Here is a 17,068-nt window from a genome sequence, read left to right as displayed (position 1 = left end):
ATATCACTCACTTCGGATAGCGGACAACTGATAACCAGGTATTCCCAACAGAGTTCGAACTACAAGAAGAAGACATCTTCTGATCAACAAGATTCGAGTCGTATCATTGGATTTTACATCCGCGACAATTCTATTCACATTCACTTTGCATTTCATAATCATCGTAATATTCATGCATTTTGTCTCACACCATATTTGCGTAATGAGCATAGTCTAGTGATCGGCCACCAATTTCACCTTGTTCCTATGTTCGACTCAATGGAAAAGCACTTCATTCGGTGGTATTTTAAGTCGTTTTAGTCTAGTTCTTAATTAGTTTTGTTTACCTTTGTATTTGAATTTGGTGTGTTACTTTTTCTAGTTTTTGTTGTTTTTCCATTGCTTTTGATCTTGTGTTGGTAGTGTTTTAAGTTATGCAGATACAGGGCATGATTCGAGACAAGAAAAAGTGAATTTTGGTGAGACAGAGCTGTGACACGGCCACCCGTGTCATGGGACACGGCCGTGTCAGACTTGCTGAAGAGAAGAACTTGAAAATATGAAAACCAAGAAGACAGGGTTGTGACACTGCCACCCGTGTCCCATGACACGGCCGTGTCAGACATGCTGAAGAGAAAAAGTTGAGAAATCTTGGAACCAAGAAGTCAGGGGTCTGACACGGCCACCCGTGTCCCATGACACGGCCGTGTCAGACATGTGCGCAGAAAAATTCTGATTTTTAACTTATGAAATCTGTCACTTAAGTAAGGGTATGATGGACTTTTCGTATGAGAATATTTGCTGTGAGGTATTTAGTCAGTGTTTGGAAAGAAGAAAATCACTTTTTGACGGTCGGAGAACGTGAAAATAGAGATTGAGAGCACTAGGGCTTGGAGTGAAGAAATCTTCAAGAGCATCCGCGATTGAAGATCAATTCCGATTCAGCCTATTGTAATGTCTTCATCTTTAATCATTGTTATCTTGATAATTGTCATGAGTAGCTAAACTCTTTACTTGTTAGGATTGATGTCCCTGAATCATGTGATGTAATGACTATAATTTACCGTTAGTTTTCGGATTATCTTTATGAAATTCAGTTTATGATTAAAAGTGCTTATTGCTTCTTTATATTGGAAAATATATGTGTTGATATACGGTTGAGGGTTCGTCGGACAAACTACCTCAACGCCTTTTTAATCATAACGCTATAATTAAGAATCACTTAGGAATAAGGGTTTAATGTGTAGCGACCATATTATCCAGGCTATGTCTTGTATAATCTTGAGGTAAAATCATCTTGTTAAGGAATTAAAAGAGGGTTTTAATCTCAAGAAGTTTTCACTAAGGAATTAGGGGAAATCAATGTTTGGTGTCGGTAGTGAGAATTTCTAAAGTTAATTTGTTAATCGGTGATTATTTCATTGCAGAGCGATTCATACATCTGTCCTGACTTGTTCCCGCATATTTTCATTAAGCAAATTATTTTAACTCTTTCATTGCATAAGTTGTTATTTTAAATTAAACATAAAAACCAAACCCCCGATGACTTTTTATTCCGTTGCACTATTCTAAAACGTATAATTCCTACGCAGTCCGCGAGTTCGATACTTGGGGAATTTACTCTATTATTACTACATCGGTAAAAATAGTACACTTGCTATTTTACCGGTCAAGTTTTTGGCGCCGTTGCCGGGGACTGCCAAATTATAAGTTTAAGAATAGTTCAATTGAATTTTTGTTGCTTTGCAACTAAAATTATTTTTCTGTTATTTCATTTGCTTATAACTAACAATCATCTAATCTTTGTATGCGAGGTAAGGCCTCAGCAGAATTTATTTTTGACGCAGAGCCAGAACGATCATTGCGAGCGAGACTTCGAAAAGCAAAGCAAGAACGACTGGAAGCGTTGGAAGAAAATCTGGAAGCTTCTGAATCTGATAACGAGGAAATCCTCTCCCTTCATTCTGAGCATTCAGATTCGGAGGCAGAAACAATGGCAGCTCCCGTAGAAAGGCTGTTAGGTGATTACGGTGGAGCGAATGCACCAGCTGGCCGGATGACAATTGTGAATCAACCGGTGGATGTTGCTCACTTTCAGTTACATCCAGCAACTATTAGACAGCTGGAGAAGAAACCATTTTCGGGAAGGATAAATGAAGATGCTAATAAGCATTTACAAAGGTTTCTCACCATGACAACTTCTCTAAAGATCGAAGGACACTCTGAAGAAGCAAAGAAGTTGGTTATGTTTCCGTTCACATTAGCGGATGACGCTGAAGAGTGGTTCTACTCATTACCTGCTGGGAGTATTACCACATGGCAACAAATGGAGTCAACCTTCCTCAATGAGTATTTTCCGGCTGCTGTTTATATTCGTAAGAGGTAGGATATTGTAAATTTTAAACAGAAGGAAGGAGAATCACTTGGAGATGCGTATAAGAGATTCAAGAGGTTATTGGTGGCATGCCCAACTCACAACATGGATGTCACTGAACAAATGCAGAATTTTCTGAATGGTCTTAAAATGAAGACTAAGCAATTGATTGACACAGCAGCTGGTGGCTCATCCAACTTTTCAACAGCCACTGGTGTTAAAAAAATCATAGAAGCTATTGCGGCCAATGAACACTTGGAGTTATATGACCGGAGTGTTAGCCAACCTGAAGGATTAGTGGATATGAAATTGTCAGCGCAAGTTGTGAAAATAGAAGATCAGGTAGCTGCAGAAGTTGAGCGGAGATTAAAACAGATGGGTCTTGAAAAACAAACAGTAGCACAAATTCAACCGGCTCAAGCAATTCAACCGGTGGGGTGTGAAATATGTGGAGGACCTCATTTTACTGTTCAGTGTGTTGCTACAGCTCAGCAAGTGGAGGAAATAAAGTTCTTGAAGCAAAACAACCCCTACTCAAATACCTACAATCCGGGGTGGAAAAATCATCCAAATTTTTCATGGAAGGATCAACCAGGGAATGCTCCTAAACAAGAGGTTATTCCATATCAAGGTCAGCAGTCGCAGCAACAGTATAGACCTCCTCAACAACATTATCAACAACCTCAACAACAGGCCTCCAGAAAAGCAGATTGGGAGATTGCCATCGAAAAAATGGCAGCCCAAAGCTCTCAGTTTCAAGAAGAAACAAGTAGTAATTTTCGAAACACGGGTGCATCCATCAAAAATCTTGAGGTTCAGATGAGTCAGATAGCACAACAACTCGCCAATGCTCAACCACAAGGTGCCTTACCTAGTGGAACTGTTACAAACCCAAGGGAGCATCAGAATGTGAATGTCATCTCAACAAGAAGTTTGAGGAGATCAAAACCAGAAGAAAAAAATGAAACCGAGTATGATGATATCATCGAAGTAGATCTAGAAGTGAGAGAAAATCCGAAAGAGCCTGAAGTAGTGATATCACCGGTTAAGCCGCTGGAAAAGAAAAATAAGAAAGAAACTAAACCGGTGGTCAAATTACCATTCCCCTCTAGAGTGGCCAAGAAGGATTCAAAAGAGAAGGATTTTGAGAAGTTTGCTGCAATGTTCAAGAAGTTAGAGATTAACTTACCTTTCTTTGAAGCACTTGAGAATATGCCTTTGTACAAGAAATTTATGAAAGATGTCATTTCTAAGAAGAAACAAGTGGGAGATGAGCTGAAAGTCAGAATCGAAAAGTGTGGCAGAATCTCACCAGAGAAGAGAATACCAATCAAGCAAAAAGATCCTGGATCAGTTGCAATACCGTGCACGATAAATAACAGAACTTTCATGAAGGTTCTAATTGATTCGGGTGCTAGTGTGAGCTTAATGCCGTTATCTATCTTCAAAAAGCTCGGTATTGAAAAGGTGAGTGAAAGAGGAACAGAGTTGAAATTTGCAGATCACACCATGAAGAGGTCATATGGGGTGGCAGAAGATGTATTGGTAGAAATTGACAAATTTGTTTTTCCAGTTGATTTTGAAATAATGGATATCCCTGAAGATGAAGAGACCCCTACTATTCTGGGTCGACCTTTCTTGCACACTAGTCGGTGCAATTTCGATATTGAAAAAGGTACTCTGACTTTGAAATCTTTTGAGGAAGAAATAACTCTGAAAGTGTTAAACACCAAGAAGCAAGGTGAAAGTGGAGATAATCAATCTTCAGTTGGAATGATCCACATAGTAGGCGAAAGCAAAAGATCGGAACCAACCCCAAAAAAGGTCTCAAGCATAATCTCTCAGGTGGCAGCATCTCATATAAAAACTCCAAAGTCCAATGAAGGGATCAAGGAAAGAAAGAAAAAGGAACATCGAGGTGAGGAGATGGAAGTTGAAAGTGACTTGAGGCACAAAGTGGTCCATCCACTATTTCTAGATGAGTTCTGGGTTGCGGAAAGGACAAGCAACATGGTGTGGAAGAGGAAGTATCCCCCATAATAGAAGGGAATGGACCGTCGAGCCATGCGACGTTAAACGAAGCGCTTCGTGGGAGGCAACCCACGTGATTTCTTTTTAATAGTTTTATGTGTTTTTGCATTTTATTCCGTAGGTACAAACAGTGTGTCTCTTGCAAGGAGAAAGGCGAGAAGGGACAGATAAGTCTGGACATAAAAAAATAATAAGTTTGGAGGAAGTCAGGGGTCTGACACGGGCACCCATGTCCTGTGACACGGCCGTGTTACAACTCCTGAAGAAGAGGATTTGAAAATTCAATTTATGGAAAAGCCAGAGGTCTGACACGGGCACCCGTGTCCTGTGACACGGCCGTGTCACATACCCTGGAGGATTTTTTTTGTGTGAAACTCAATTTTGGAAGGGAGGCAGAGTCCTGACACGGACACCCATGTCATGTGACACGGCCGTGTCAGGCAGGTGCGCTAATTTTTTTTCTTTTCCTTCTTTATCTTCTCCATCTACAATCCTCCACCTCCGCCTCAGTGAGCACTGTAAGTCTCCCTTATGCTTGCTTACACATTGCGGACAATGTTGAGTTCAAGTGTGGGGGAGGTTCTTTCATTTAAGTTATTTTCTGTTATTTCCTTCTATTTCAGTTTCCTTATTTTCAATTAAGTATGTGTGTTTTGAGTCTTCAGTGCACCAGGATGAATGTGATTCCAGAAGATAGTATCATGGGAATGAAGGTGAAAAAGGGGAAAGACGCATCTTAAATTGGCATCCGGGGCACCTGTGAAAGTTGGCACAACTGGAGAAAAATGCTAGACGCAACTTGATGGTGCCAAGTGAATGAGTTTAGAGCAACCCGAACCGGGCATGAAGTTGTACAAAATGGAGACCATTGTTGAACCTGTAAGCAATACCTAACATGTGAGGATATACAAAGCCAAACACATCATTTCATCGTGGGAGAGCATCGGGTATGGCATCATCACTCTAATTTTGCAATTGTTCTTCATATAGTACATAAATTGATCACACACACTGAGGCACTTTTGTTTGTTTAACCCGAAACCTTTCTTACCCAACCTTGTTGTCTATTATCCCTCGTTAACAAATCTTTACCCATCATCCATGTTGTTCTTTTAAAAAAAAAAGAAAAAGATATTTTTTTTCATAACCTCTCTTGTTTCCTCTATATATGGTATTAACTATAAGTCTGAGTCCGATAGCAAAAGTTAAGTTTGGGGTACCCAAGTCCGGTAGTAAAAGAAGGAGGCAAGTGTAAAAAAAAAAAAGAACACATGCAAGAAAGAAAATGTTTGTGCAAAAGAAAAAAAAAAGAAGAGAAAAAAATTGATTTTGTTTTACACACTTGCCATCATGTAAAGAAGTTAAGAGTCCGGAAAGCGAAAAAAGCGCTAAACACCCCAAACATGATGTAATGTGCAAAAAGATATCGGACTAATTAGTTAATACCGAACCATAAACCACAGTACCTACTTTCTTTGTTTATCCTACCTACCCCAAGCCCCGTTACAACCCATAAGTCCTCTAAAAGTGTGTGTTGTTGATATTGTGGAAGTATGTTAGAATGTTTACAAAACAAAGAGTAGATATGTATGCCTTGATGAGCGAGTGAAACACTTAACCCCGAGAGAAGTTGTGAGAGTGTGATTGAGCTTGCAGGTAAAAGAATGAGTCAAAATTGAAGTACAACGGAAAAGTTCGGGGAGGGGGATCGAACACTTTGACACGAAGTAATTATCAAGTGTGGAAGCATCAGTTGTGTTGTGGAGAATAGAAAAATTCATAGGTGTCCTCTTGTTTTCTCGTCCATCACTTGAGGACAAGTAATGAGCTAAGTTTGGGGTTGTGATCGGCCACCAATTTCACCTTGTTCCTATGTTCGACTCAATGGAAAAGCACTTCATTCGGTGGTATTTTAAGTCGTTTTAGTCTAGTTCTTAATTAGTTTTGTTTACCTTTGTATTTGAATTTGGTGTGTTACTTTTTCTAGTTTTTGTTGTTTTTCCATTGCTTTTGATCTTGTGTTGGTAGTGTTTTAAGTTATGCAGATACAGGGCATGATTCGAGACAAGAAAAAGTGAATTTTGGTGAGACAGAGCTGTGACACGGCCACCCGTGTCATGGGACACGGCCGTGTCAGACTTGCTGAAGAGAAGAACTTGAAAATATGAAAACCAAGAAGACAGAGTTGTGACACTGCCACCCGTGTCCCATGACACGGCCGTGTCAGACATGCTGAAGAGAAAAAGTTGAGAAATCTTGGAACCAAGAAGTCAGGGGTCTGACACGGCCACCCGTGTCCCATGACACGGCCGTGTCAGACATGTGCGCAGAAAAATTCTGATTTTTAACTTATGAAATCTGTCACTTAAGTAAGGGTATGATGGACTTTTCGTATGAGAATATTTGCTGTGAGGTATTTAGTCAGTGTTTGGAAAGAAGAAAATCACTTTTTGACGGTCGGAGAACGTGAAAATAGAGATTGAGAGCACTAGGGCTTGGAGTGAAGAAATCTTCAAGAGCATCCGCGATTGAAGATCAATTCCGATTCAGCCTATTGTAATGTCTTCATCTTTAATCATTGTTATCTTGATAATTGTCATGAGTAGCTAAACTCTTTACTTGTTAGGATTGATGTCCCTGAATCATGTGATGTAATGACTATAATTTACCGTTAGTTTTCGGATTATCTTTATGAAATTCAGTTTATGATTAAAAGTGCTTATTGCTTCTTTATATTGGAAAATATATGTGTTGATATACGGTTGAGGGTTCGTCGGACAAACTACCTCAACGCCTTTTTAATCATAACGCTATAATTAAGAATCACTTAGGAATAAGGGTTTAATGTGTAGCGACCATATTATCCAGGCTATGTCTTGTATAATCTTGAGGTAAAATCATCTTGTTAAGGAATTAAAAGAGGGTTTTAATCTCAAGAAGTTTTCACTAAGGAATTAGGGGAAATCAATGTTTGGTGTCGGTAGTGAGAATTTCTAAAGTTAATTTGTTAATCGGTGATTATTTCATTGCAGAGCGATTCATACATCTGTCCTGACTTGTTCCCGCATATTTTCATTAAGCAAATTATTTTAACTCTTTCATTGCATAAGTTGTTATTTTAAATTAAACATAAAAACCAAACCCCCGATGACTTTTTATTCCGTTGCACTATTCTAAAACGTATAATTCCTACGCAGTCCGCGAGTTCGATACTTGGGGAATTTACTCTATTATTACTACATCGGTAAAAATAGTACACTTGCTATTTTACCGGTCATCTAGCCAGGTTTTGATCGTGTTAATACCCAAATTACTTGGACATATACTCAAGATTCCCCTGCAAAGTTGTGAAAGGGTTTTTCTTCTTCATGAAGAAGGTTCATACACCCAAATTCCCCAAGCAAGTCAACAAATGGTAGTCTCCCTCAAAGAGATAGTTTGTTCACTTTTGGAGTTCCTCAGCCGAGAATCTCCCGCAGAGCGAAACTCGACAGTCTTCTTCAGATGAGATAGTCTATTTCGCATTTTGGAATTCCCCACAGGGTCGATGAGCGGTTCTCTTCTCCAAGAAGTGTGGATTCCCCGACATACTTGACAAGTGGTAGTTTTTCCTCCTGGAAAACAGTTTGGTATTTCCCCAGCAGGGTCAAGAGATGCCACTTTTCGTCAAAGAAAATAATTTGGAATCTCCCCAGCAGATCGACAAATGATCCCCAGCGAAGTCAGTGAATGGCAGTCTCTTTCGGCAAAAGACAGTTCACTCACTTTTTCGAACAAAAATAACGAATGGCAGCCTTCTTCATGAAGACAGTTCGTTTTGCTTAAAGGTTCCTCAACAAAGTCAGCAAATGGCAGTCTCTTTCGACAGAAGACAGTTTGCTCACTTTCTCTCACGGCAGGGTCAACAAATGGCGGTCTCTCCCAGTAGAAGACAGTTTGTTCCCCTAGCAATTGGCAAATGGCAGTCTTTCCCCAAGGAAAGACAGTTTGTCTGTTAAACATTCAAGAGATCGACAAATGGCAGTTTCTTTAAACAGTTTGTCTGTTCCTGAGATGTTTCATCCCCTTCAGAGTCGACAAATGGCGGTTCTCCTCTTAGGAAAACAGTTTGTTGGTTCCCCGGCACAAGTCGATGAATGTTGGTTGATCGGTCACGATTCTCACTGTGTCTTTGTCACTTTCCTGATGATAATCCAGGTATTTTGCACTGCTTAATGTTATAGTATAGTCTTTTTAAGCTGTTTAAGTAAGTTGGTTTGTTTTTGCAAGTTTTATCCATTTGTTATTTTTCGAGTTTATTTTCCCATTTTATGCGTTGGTTTGGTTGTTTAATGGTATTTCAGATCTAGGAGATTCTTCACTCGACCCAGTGCAAGAAATGTTGGAGGTAAAGCGCAAGACAAAGAAGAAAGGATAAAATCAGTGGTGCAACACGGGCGCCCGTGTTGAGTAACACGACCCGTGTTGCTGGTAGTGTAAGCAAGAAGGAAAAGTGGAAAGCAGTGGTGCAACACGGGCACCCGTGTTGCCTAACACGACCTGTTTTGCTGCTACTGAGTGCAAGAATTATTTTTAGAGGAACCAGAGGACCAACACGGGCACCCGTGTTGCCCAACACGACCCGTGTTGGCTTGCTACGCTGATTTTCATGTTTTTATGCTTTTTACTCAAAAATTGATCCAGAAGGGCGTTTTGGTACTTTCCGACTTAAAAAGAAGGGTTTGCAATATATAGTGAAGGATGGAGAAGAGAAGGGGTATCTTTTACACTACCAAAGGAATTGAGTCTGAAGCAGAGCAACGTATGAGATTATTGGAGAAGGAAGATCATTCATGAGCAAGAGCAATTGAAGATCACAAATTCTCCAATTATCTGTAATGTTTAACTTTGATACTTTTGAATTTCTTTTGAACAATATGAGTAGCTAAACCCCCTAATGCTAGGGGGGTGTCCCTGATTTAGTTTGTAATGACTTTTGATATTCTGATTTGATCGACTTCATGTTTATGTTATTCAATTCAATTTTATACTGTTTTTAATGCCTTCTTTATCGGACCAATAAAGATTGTTCTGTGATTAACAATTCGCCGGCTCGCAATTGTTAAGGTTTGTATTCAATTAAACCATAGTAGATATCACCTAGGACTAGGGATACCCTATGGTCACTAAGAATTCTTGATAGAAAACAAGCTTGGTTTTATCTGTTAGCTCTAAGGACTTAGGTTTATAGATGAAAAACCAAAGGTTTGCCCAATAAGGATTTTGGGGCAAACACTCTAAAGATTTAGTAATTGAATATCATGAACTTGTTGAAGAGATCTCAAATAAGAATTCAGGGTTATTACAGAGCAAATTACACACCTTACCTTGGCATTTACTCATATCAGTGAACAAGGCTTAAATTTACTTTCTGCTATTTTTATTTTAAATTTAGAAATTATAACTCAATCAAAAACACCCGTTGACTTTTTGTTTAATTGAATAATTATAAAACTTATATTCAAACGCAGTCCTCGAGATCGATACTTGGTTTTTAACCTTTTATTACTACTTCGTAAGAATAGTACACTTGCTATTTTTCCGATCAAGTTTTTGGCGCCGTTGCCGGGGACTGCCAAATATAAGTTAAATAATAATTCAATTGAATTTTTGTTGCTCTGCAACCAAAATTTTATTTTCTGTTATTTGAATTGCTCATACTAATATTCATCTAATCTTTGTATGCGAGGTAAGGCCTCAGCTGAACTTCTTTTTGACGCAGAACCAGAAAGATTATTTCGAGCAAGACGCCGAGAAGCTAAACAAAGAGAACTGGAAGCAAAAGAAGAACCGCTGATAGTTTCAGATCCCGAAACAGAGAAGACTCATTCAATACATTCTGAGGATTCAGATTCTGAACCTGAAACTATGGCCGAAGACCCACCTCCTGTGGAAAGGCTTTTAGGTGATTATGGAAGAGCAAATGCACCTCTTGGCTGGATGACAATTGTTAACCAACCGGTCAATGTTGCCCATTTTCAGCTACACCCGGCAACAATAAGACAACTCAAAAAGAAACCGTTCTCTGGAAGAATCAATGAAGATGCAAATAAGCACTTACAAAGGTTTCTTACTATGACAACGTCATTAAAGATAGAGGGGCATTCTGAAGAGGCCAAGAAATTGGTGATGTTTCCATTTACACTGTCAGACGATGCTGAAGAGTGGTTTTACTCTTTACCTGCTGGAAGTATCACAACTTGGCAACAAATGGAGACAACATTTCTGAATGAATATTTTCCAGCTTCTGTGTATATCCGCAAGAGATATGATATAGTTAATTTCAAACAGAAGGAGGGAGAATCACTTGGAGATGCGTATAAAAGATTCAAGCGGTTGTTGGTTGCATGTCCTACTCATAACATGGATGCAACCGAGCAAATGCAGAATTTTGTGAATGGTCTTAAGCTTAAGACTAAACAATTAATTGACACAGCTGCTGGTGGTTCAACAAATTTTAAAACAGCCACTGAGATAAAGAAGATCATTGATGCTATTGCAGCAAACGAACACTTAGAGCTGTATGACCGCAGTGTAAATCAACCAGAAGGGTTAGTTGATTTGAAGTTGACGAATCAAGTTGTTAAGATGGAAGAGCAGATCGCAGCTGAAGTTGAGCGCAGATTAAAACAAATGGCTCTTGAAAAACAAACGGTGGCTCAAATTCAACCTGCACAACCGACTCAAGCAGTGAATTGTGAAATATGTGGGGGACCTCACTTTGCCGTGCATTGTGTGGTCACAGCTCAGCAGGTGGAAGAAATCAATTTTTTGAAGCAGAACAACCCTTACTCTAATACTTACAATCCAGGGTGGAAGAATCATCCAAATTTCTCCTGGAAGGATCAACAAGGGAATGTTCCAAAACAAGGGGTGATTCCTTATCAAAATCAGCCACAACAACAACAGCAGTATCGATCACCACAACAACAACCGTATCAACAACCTTATCAACAAGCTCAACAACAATTCCAACAACAAGGGCCAAGAAAAGCAGATTGGGAGATCGCAATTGAAAAAATGGCTGCTCAAGGCTCTCAATATCAAGAAGAAACAAGAAGTAATTTTCGGAATACTGGAGCTTCAATTAAAAACCTTGAAATTCAGATGAGTCAAATAGCACAACAATTGGCAAGTCCTCAACAACAGGGTGCTCTACCTAGTACCACAGTTACGAATCCCAAAGATCACAATAATGTGAGTGCTATAGTAACAAGAAGTGGAAAAGCGAAGGAAGTTGTGGAGGAGAACGCTGAAGAAGAAGAACCATTGCTTGAAGTAGATGTAGAAATAAAAGAGAATGAAGCACAAGTGGAAGACTTGGGTGTGTTGGAACCAACAACTAAAGGGAAGACTAGTGAACAAAAACCGGAAATCAAATTACCCTTTCCAACAAGAAATAAGAAGAAAGGACAGCACGAGAAAAACTTTCAAAAATTCTTGGAAATGTTCAAGAAACTTGAGTTGAACATACCATTCCTGGAAGCGCTAGAACAAATGCCTACATATGCCAAGTTCATGAAAGATATCATCTCCAAGAAAAGAACAACCGATTGTGACCCAATTATTCTAACTGAAACTTGTAGTGCTATTTTGCAGGGTATGAAGATTCCGGTGAAGAAGAAAGACCGAGGCTCTGTAACTATTCCTTGTACTATTGGGGATAGATCATTTTAAAAGGCTCTTATTGACTTAGGAGCAAGTGTTAGCCTTATGCCGCTGTCCATCTACAAAAGATTGGGAATTGGTAAAGTTCAAGATACAAGAATGACAATCCAATTTGCCGATTATTCCGTAAAAAGACCGTACGGGATAGTAGAAGATGTGCTTGTAAAAATAGACAAGTTTGTGTTTCCAGTGGATTTCGTAATTTTAGAGATGCCAGAAGATGAAGAAATTCCGATCATTTTGGGGAGACCATTCTTAGAGACCGGGAGATGTTTGATAGACATAGAAGAGGGCACTATGACCTTGAAGGTGTATGATGAAGAGTTAAAAATTGATGTGCGGAACACCATGAAATACAAGGATGATGTTGCTACTAGTCAACATATTGAGGTGGTTGATCAAATTGTTCACAATGAGAATGCTTTGAAGTCACAACAATTACCTTTAGAAAGAGTGTTGAGTTTGTCAATTCTCAACGAAACTGAAGAGGTTGACGAAGAAGAGATAGAAGTGTTGAATATGATGGAGGCAAAATCTTTCTTTAAAAGTTCTCGACAAAATCGGTGGGAGGATTTAAGGCAACCATTAGTAGAGGAAAAGAAAGATGAACCAAAGAAGGGGGCTGAATTGAAACAACTACCGGAGAATCTCAAATATGTCTTCCTAGACACAGAAAAAAAATGTCCGGCTATCATAAGTTCACACCTTGAAGTTATCCAAGAGAACAAACTTGTTGAAGTTCTGAAAAAGCACAAAAGGGCCATGGGATGGTCGATTGACGATTTGAAAGGTATTAGTCCTACGGTTTGCATGCACAAAATTCTCATGGAAGATGATCACAAACCGGTAGTCCAACCTCAACGGAGGTTGAATCCAGTAATGAAGGAAGTAGTCAGAAAAGAAGTGGTGAAACTATTAGATGCGGGAATGATCTATCCTATATCTGATAGTGCTTGGGTGAGTCCTGTGCATGTAGTGCCGAAAAAGGGAGGAACTACGGTAATAAAAAATGAGAAAAATGAGTTAATCCCTACAAGGACAGTAACAGGATGGAGAGTTTGCATCGATTACAGAAGGCTAAATCTGGCGACAAGAAAGGACCACTTCCCGTTACCTTTCATAGACCAAATGCTAGAAAGGTTAGCGGGTCATGATTACTATTGCTTCCTCGATGGGTATTCGGGGTATAATCAAATAGCGGTCGCACCAGAAGATCAAGAAAAGACAGCTTTCACTTGCCCGTTTGGTATTTTTTCCTATAGAAGAATGCCATTCGGGTTATGTAATGCCCCAGCTACTTTTCAAAGATGCATGCAAGCCATCTTTGATGATATGCTTGAAAAGCATATGGAAGTATTCATGGACGACTTCTCAGTTTTTGGTAAGTCTTTTGATAATTGTTTAACTAATCTTGCTCTTGTGTTAGAAAGATGTCAACAGACCAACTTGATCCTCAACTGGGAGAAGTGTCACTTTATGGTGCGTGAAGGTATAGTGTTGGGTCACAAAACTTCCCACAAAGGAATAGAAGTTGACCAAGCAAAAATAGAAGTCATATCAAAGCTACCGCCACCAATGAATGAGAAAGGTATTCGAAGTTTCTTAGGGCATGCGGGTTTCTACCGCCGGTTCATAAGAGATTTTTCTAAAATAGCTAAACCCTTAACTACTCTGTTGGTTAAGGACAGGGTCTTTAATTTTGATAAAGAGTGTGCCGTAGCATTTGAAACAATTAAGAAAAAACTAGTTTCGGCACCAATTGTTGTGGCCCCAGATTGGTCTCTACCTTTCGAGATCATGTGTGATGCAAGTGACATTGCAGTAGGGGCAGTTCTAGGACAGCGTAGGGACAAATTGTTACATGTTATTTACTACGCTAGTCATGTTTTAAACCCTGCATAGATAAATTACGCAACAACTGAAAAAGAGTTGCTAGCTGTTGTTTATGCCTTTGATAAATTCAGGCAATATCTGTTGGGTTCCAAAGTTATTGTTTACACTGACCATGCTGCTTTGAAGTATCTTTTTTCCAAACAGGATTCTAAGCCAAGGCTTCTGAGATGGATCTTACTCCTTCAGGAGTTCAATGTGGAGATTCGTGATAAAAAAGGGTGTGAAAACACAGTCGCAGACCATCTTTCTCGAATGTCACCTATCGAGGAAACAGAGGAAAAACGCCCAATAAAGGATGAATTCGCAGATGAACATATCCTTGCTGTTGTTGGTGCACCTTGGTTTGCCGATTATGCAAATTATCTGGTAGGTGGGGTAATTCCAGAAGATTTTGATTCTAACCGCAAGAAAAAGTTTCTACATGATTGCAGGTTCTACTTATGGGATGACCCCTTCCTATACAAGAAAGGGATAGATGGGTTGGTCAGACGGTGCGTACCAGAGGAGGAACAACGGGATGTACTAAAAGCATGCCATGACTCAGACTATGGGGGACACTTTAGTGGAGATAGAACTGCTGCGAAAGTCTTACAATCTGGGTTATACTGGCCGACCTTATTCAAGGATGCTCACCATGTTGTTCGAGAATGTGACAGATGTCAAAGAACAGGTAACATCTCAAAGCGAAATCAGATGCCTCAGAATGCTATGTTGGAAGTGGAACTGTTCGACTTATGGGGGATTGATTTTATGGGACCGTTCCCACCATCCTTCGGGAAGAATTACATCTTGGTGGCAGTTGACTACGTATCAAAATGGGTGGAAGCTGTAGCCTTACCCACCAATGATGCGAAAATGGTGGTGACTTTTCTCAAGCATAACATCTTCTCTAGGTTTGGAGTACCCAGAGCACTAATCAGTGATGAAGGTACTCACTTCTTAAATAAACTAATGGAGAATTTGTTGAAAAAATACAATGTGAAACACAAGATCGCCACCCCATATCACCCTCAAACAAGTGGGCAAGTCGAGGTTTCTAACAAGCAAATAAAACAAATTCTGGAAAAAACTGTTAGTGCCTCTCGCAAAGACTGGTCGACCAAGTTAGATGACGCTCTCTGGGCATACAGAACAGCGTACAAGACCCCGATAGGTATGTCTCCGTATCAATTGGTGTATGGGAAGGCATGCCACCTACCGCTTGAACTCGAACACAAAGCGTTTTGGGCCACCAAATTCCTAAACTGTGATTTTCTGAAAGCCGGTGAAGCTCGAACAACTCAACTTCACGAACTGGAAGAGTTCCGCAATCAAGCATACGAGAATGCCAAAATCTACAAGGAACAAACAAAAAGATGGCATGATCAGCGGATTCAGAAAAAGGAACTGCGGGAAGGTCAATTGGTATTGCTGTTTAATTCCAGGTTGAAACTGTTCCCTGGAAAGTTAAAGTCACGATGGTCAGGACCATTTCTAATTCACAAAGTATTCCCTCATGGAGCAATAGAATTAAAAAATCAAACCAACGGGGATACATTTAAAGTGAATGGACAGCGTGTGAAGCCGTATTATTAAGGACAAGAAAGTGGTCTGATTCATAGTATTCGTCTTACAGGATAAGATGAACGATCGTCGAGCCAAGCGACGTTAAACGAAGCGCTTCGTGGGAGGCAACCCACGGATATTCCTAACGTATTCTCGTTGTTTTATTTTATGTGTGTTTTGTTTCTTTTTAATGTTTCAGGAAAAGCTGATCCTAGTGGTGGTCACAAGGTGAGGAAAAACAAGGAAAAATGAAGAAGAATTTTTTTTGTGAAGTGGAACCAGGGGTGCAACACGGGTGGCCGTGTTGCCCCAGGCGAAAAAGGAAAAAAAAGAGAGGAGAAAGAGTGAAAAGCAGTGGAGCAACACGGGTGGCCGTGTTACACCACATGGGCCGTGTTGCGTCTACTGGGAGGAAAAACTTTTTTAAAAAAAAATCAGTGAGGCAACAGAGGTGGCCGTGTTGCGCAACACGGGCCGTGTTGCCTGTGCGTGAATTTTTTTTCAAATTTTTTTAAATGGGCCCATGGACCCCATCCATCCCACCTATTTTCCATCCAATCATATTCGAATTCCCCCCTTATTCTTATTATTTTATTTCCTCCTTCTCTCATAAACACACTTCTTCAACCTCTCTCTCTCTCTCTCACAAAAACCTATAACTCCATTAAAACCAATCTTAAAGCTCCAAACTTCTCCTTCTACACTACTCCAAACCCGCATCAACCTTCACAAAAGTTGTTCCTCTCCTCACCCTCTTCAACCCTACGGTGACTTTTTCTTCTAATTCATCAATTTTTCGTTTTGTATTTTTGTTTGCTCTCTTTCTTGTAGGTACTCATCATGCCACCAAAGAAAAGAACCAACACGGGTAAGCAAGTTGCCGAATCTGCAGGCACTCACAAAAGGCCGGTCCGCCAATCCAACCCGCATGACATTCTCTTTGAGGACCCTAAGCATCACCAAAGATATTTGAACCATGTCAAACGGAAGCTCATCCCCACAAGGTATATCTGTGAAAACACTATGAATACCCTAGGCATTAAAATCGATATTGATAGGCTATTTCAGTCTGTGGGTATGCTGGAATTTATGTATATGGAGGCACCATCCTATGAACGCCTCACTCTTGAGTTTCTAAGCACCATAGAGTTTCATTTAGAAAGAAAGTGGAACGGGGCTATTAAGTACTTCTTTGGTACTCTTAAGTTCCGCTTGTTTAACCAAGCTCATGAGTTAACAGTAGAGGAGTTAGGGGGTATCCTCAAATTGCCCATCTATGGACCAGGGGCTGTTCCGGATGAATTCCCGGGACAACAATTTTGGGGCGATATCACAGGATTGGAGGCGTATGTCGCCGCGAGTGCTAAGTCCTCATGGATTCAGAATCCATGTATTCTCTATGCCCAGAAGGGCCTTGCATACACTGTATTTGGCCGGGGTGATAGTCATGGCGTTGCGACCATGAGGGAACTCTTTTTCCTCTATGCAATGCTTCATCATGATGTGCTTAATGCCGCCGCTTTCGTGGCTGATTTTTTA

The 17,068-nt window shown here is 40.1% G+C and overlaps 1 protein-coding gene across 1 annotated transcript; it reads left to right on the top strand.

Moving 5' to 3' along the window:
- The first annotated feature begins 1,972 nt into the window (after positions 1–1,972).
- LOC131658874 (uncharacterized) lies at positions 1,973–12,090 on the top strand. The gene is made up of 5 exons (XM_058928124.1): positions 1,973–2,217; positions 8,728–8,771; positions 10,146–10,384; positions 10,811–11,978; positions 12,023–12,090. Exons 1-5 carry the CDS (start codon positions 1,973–1,975, stop codon positions 12,088–12,090), a joined length of 1,764 nt encoding a protein of 587 aa, XP_058784107.1.
- The last annotated feature ends 4,978 nt before the right edge of the window (positions 12,091–17,068 follow it).

This window comes from Vicia villosa, linkage group LG3, assembly GCF_029867415.1.
Source record: "Vicia villosa cultivar HV-30 ecotype Madison, WI linkage group LG3, Vvil1.0, whole genome shotgun sequence".
NCBI lineage: Eukaryota > Viridiplantae > Streptophyta > Magnoliopsida > Fabales > Fabaceae > Vicia > Vicia villosa.
This window is presented reverse-complemented; position numbering and strand designations above follow the sequence as displayed.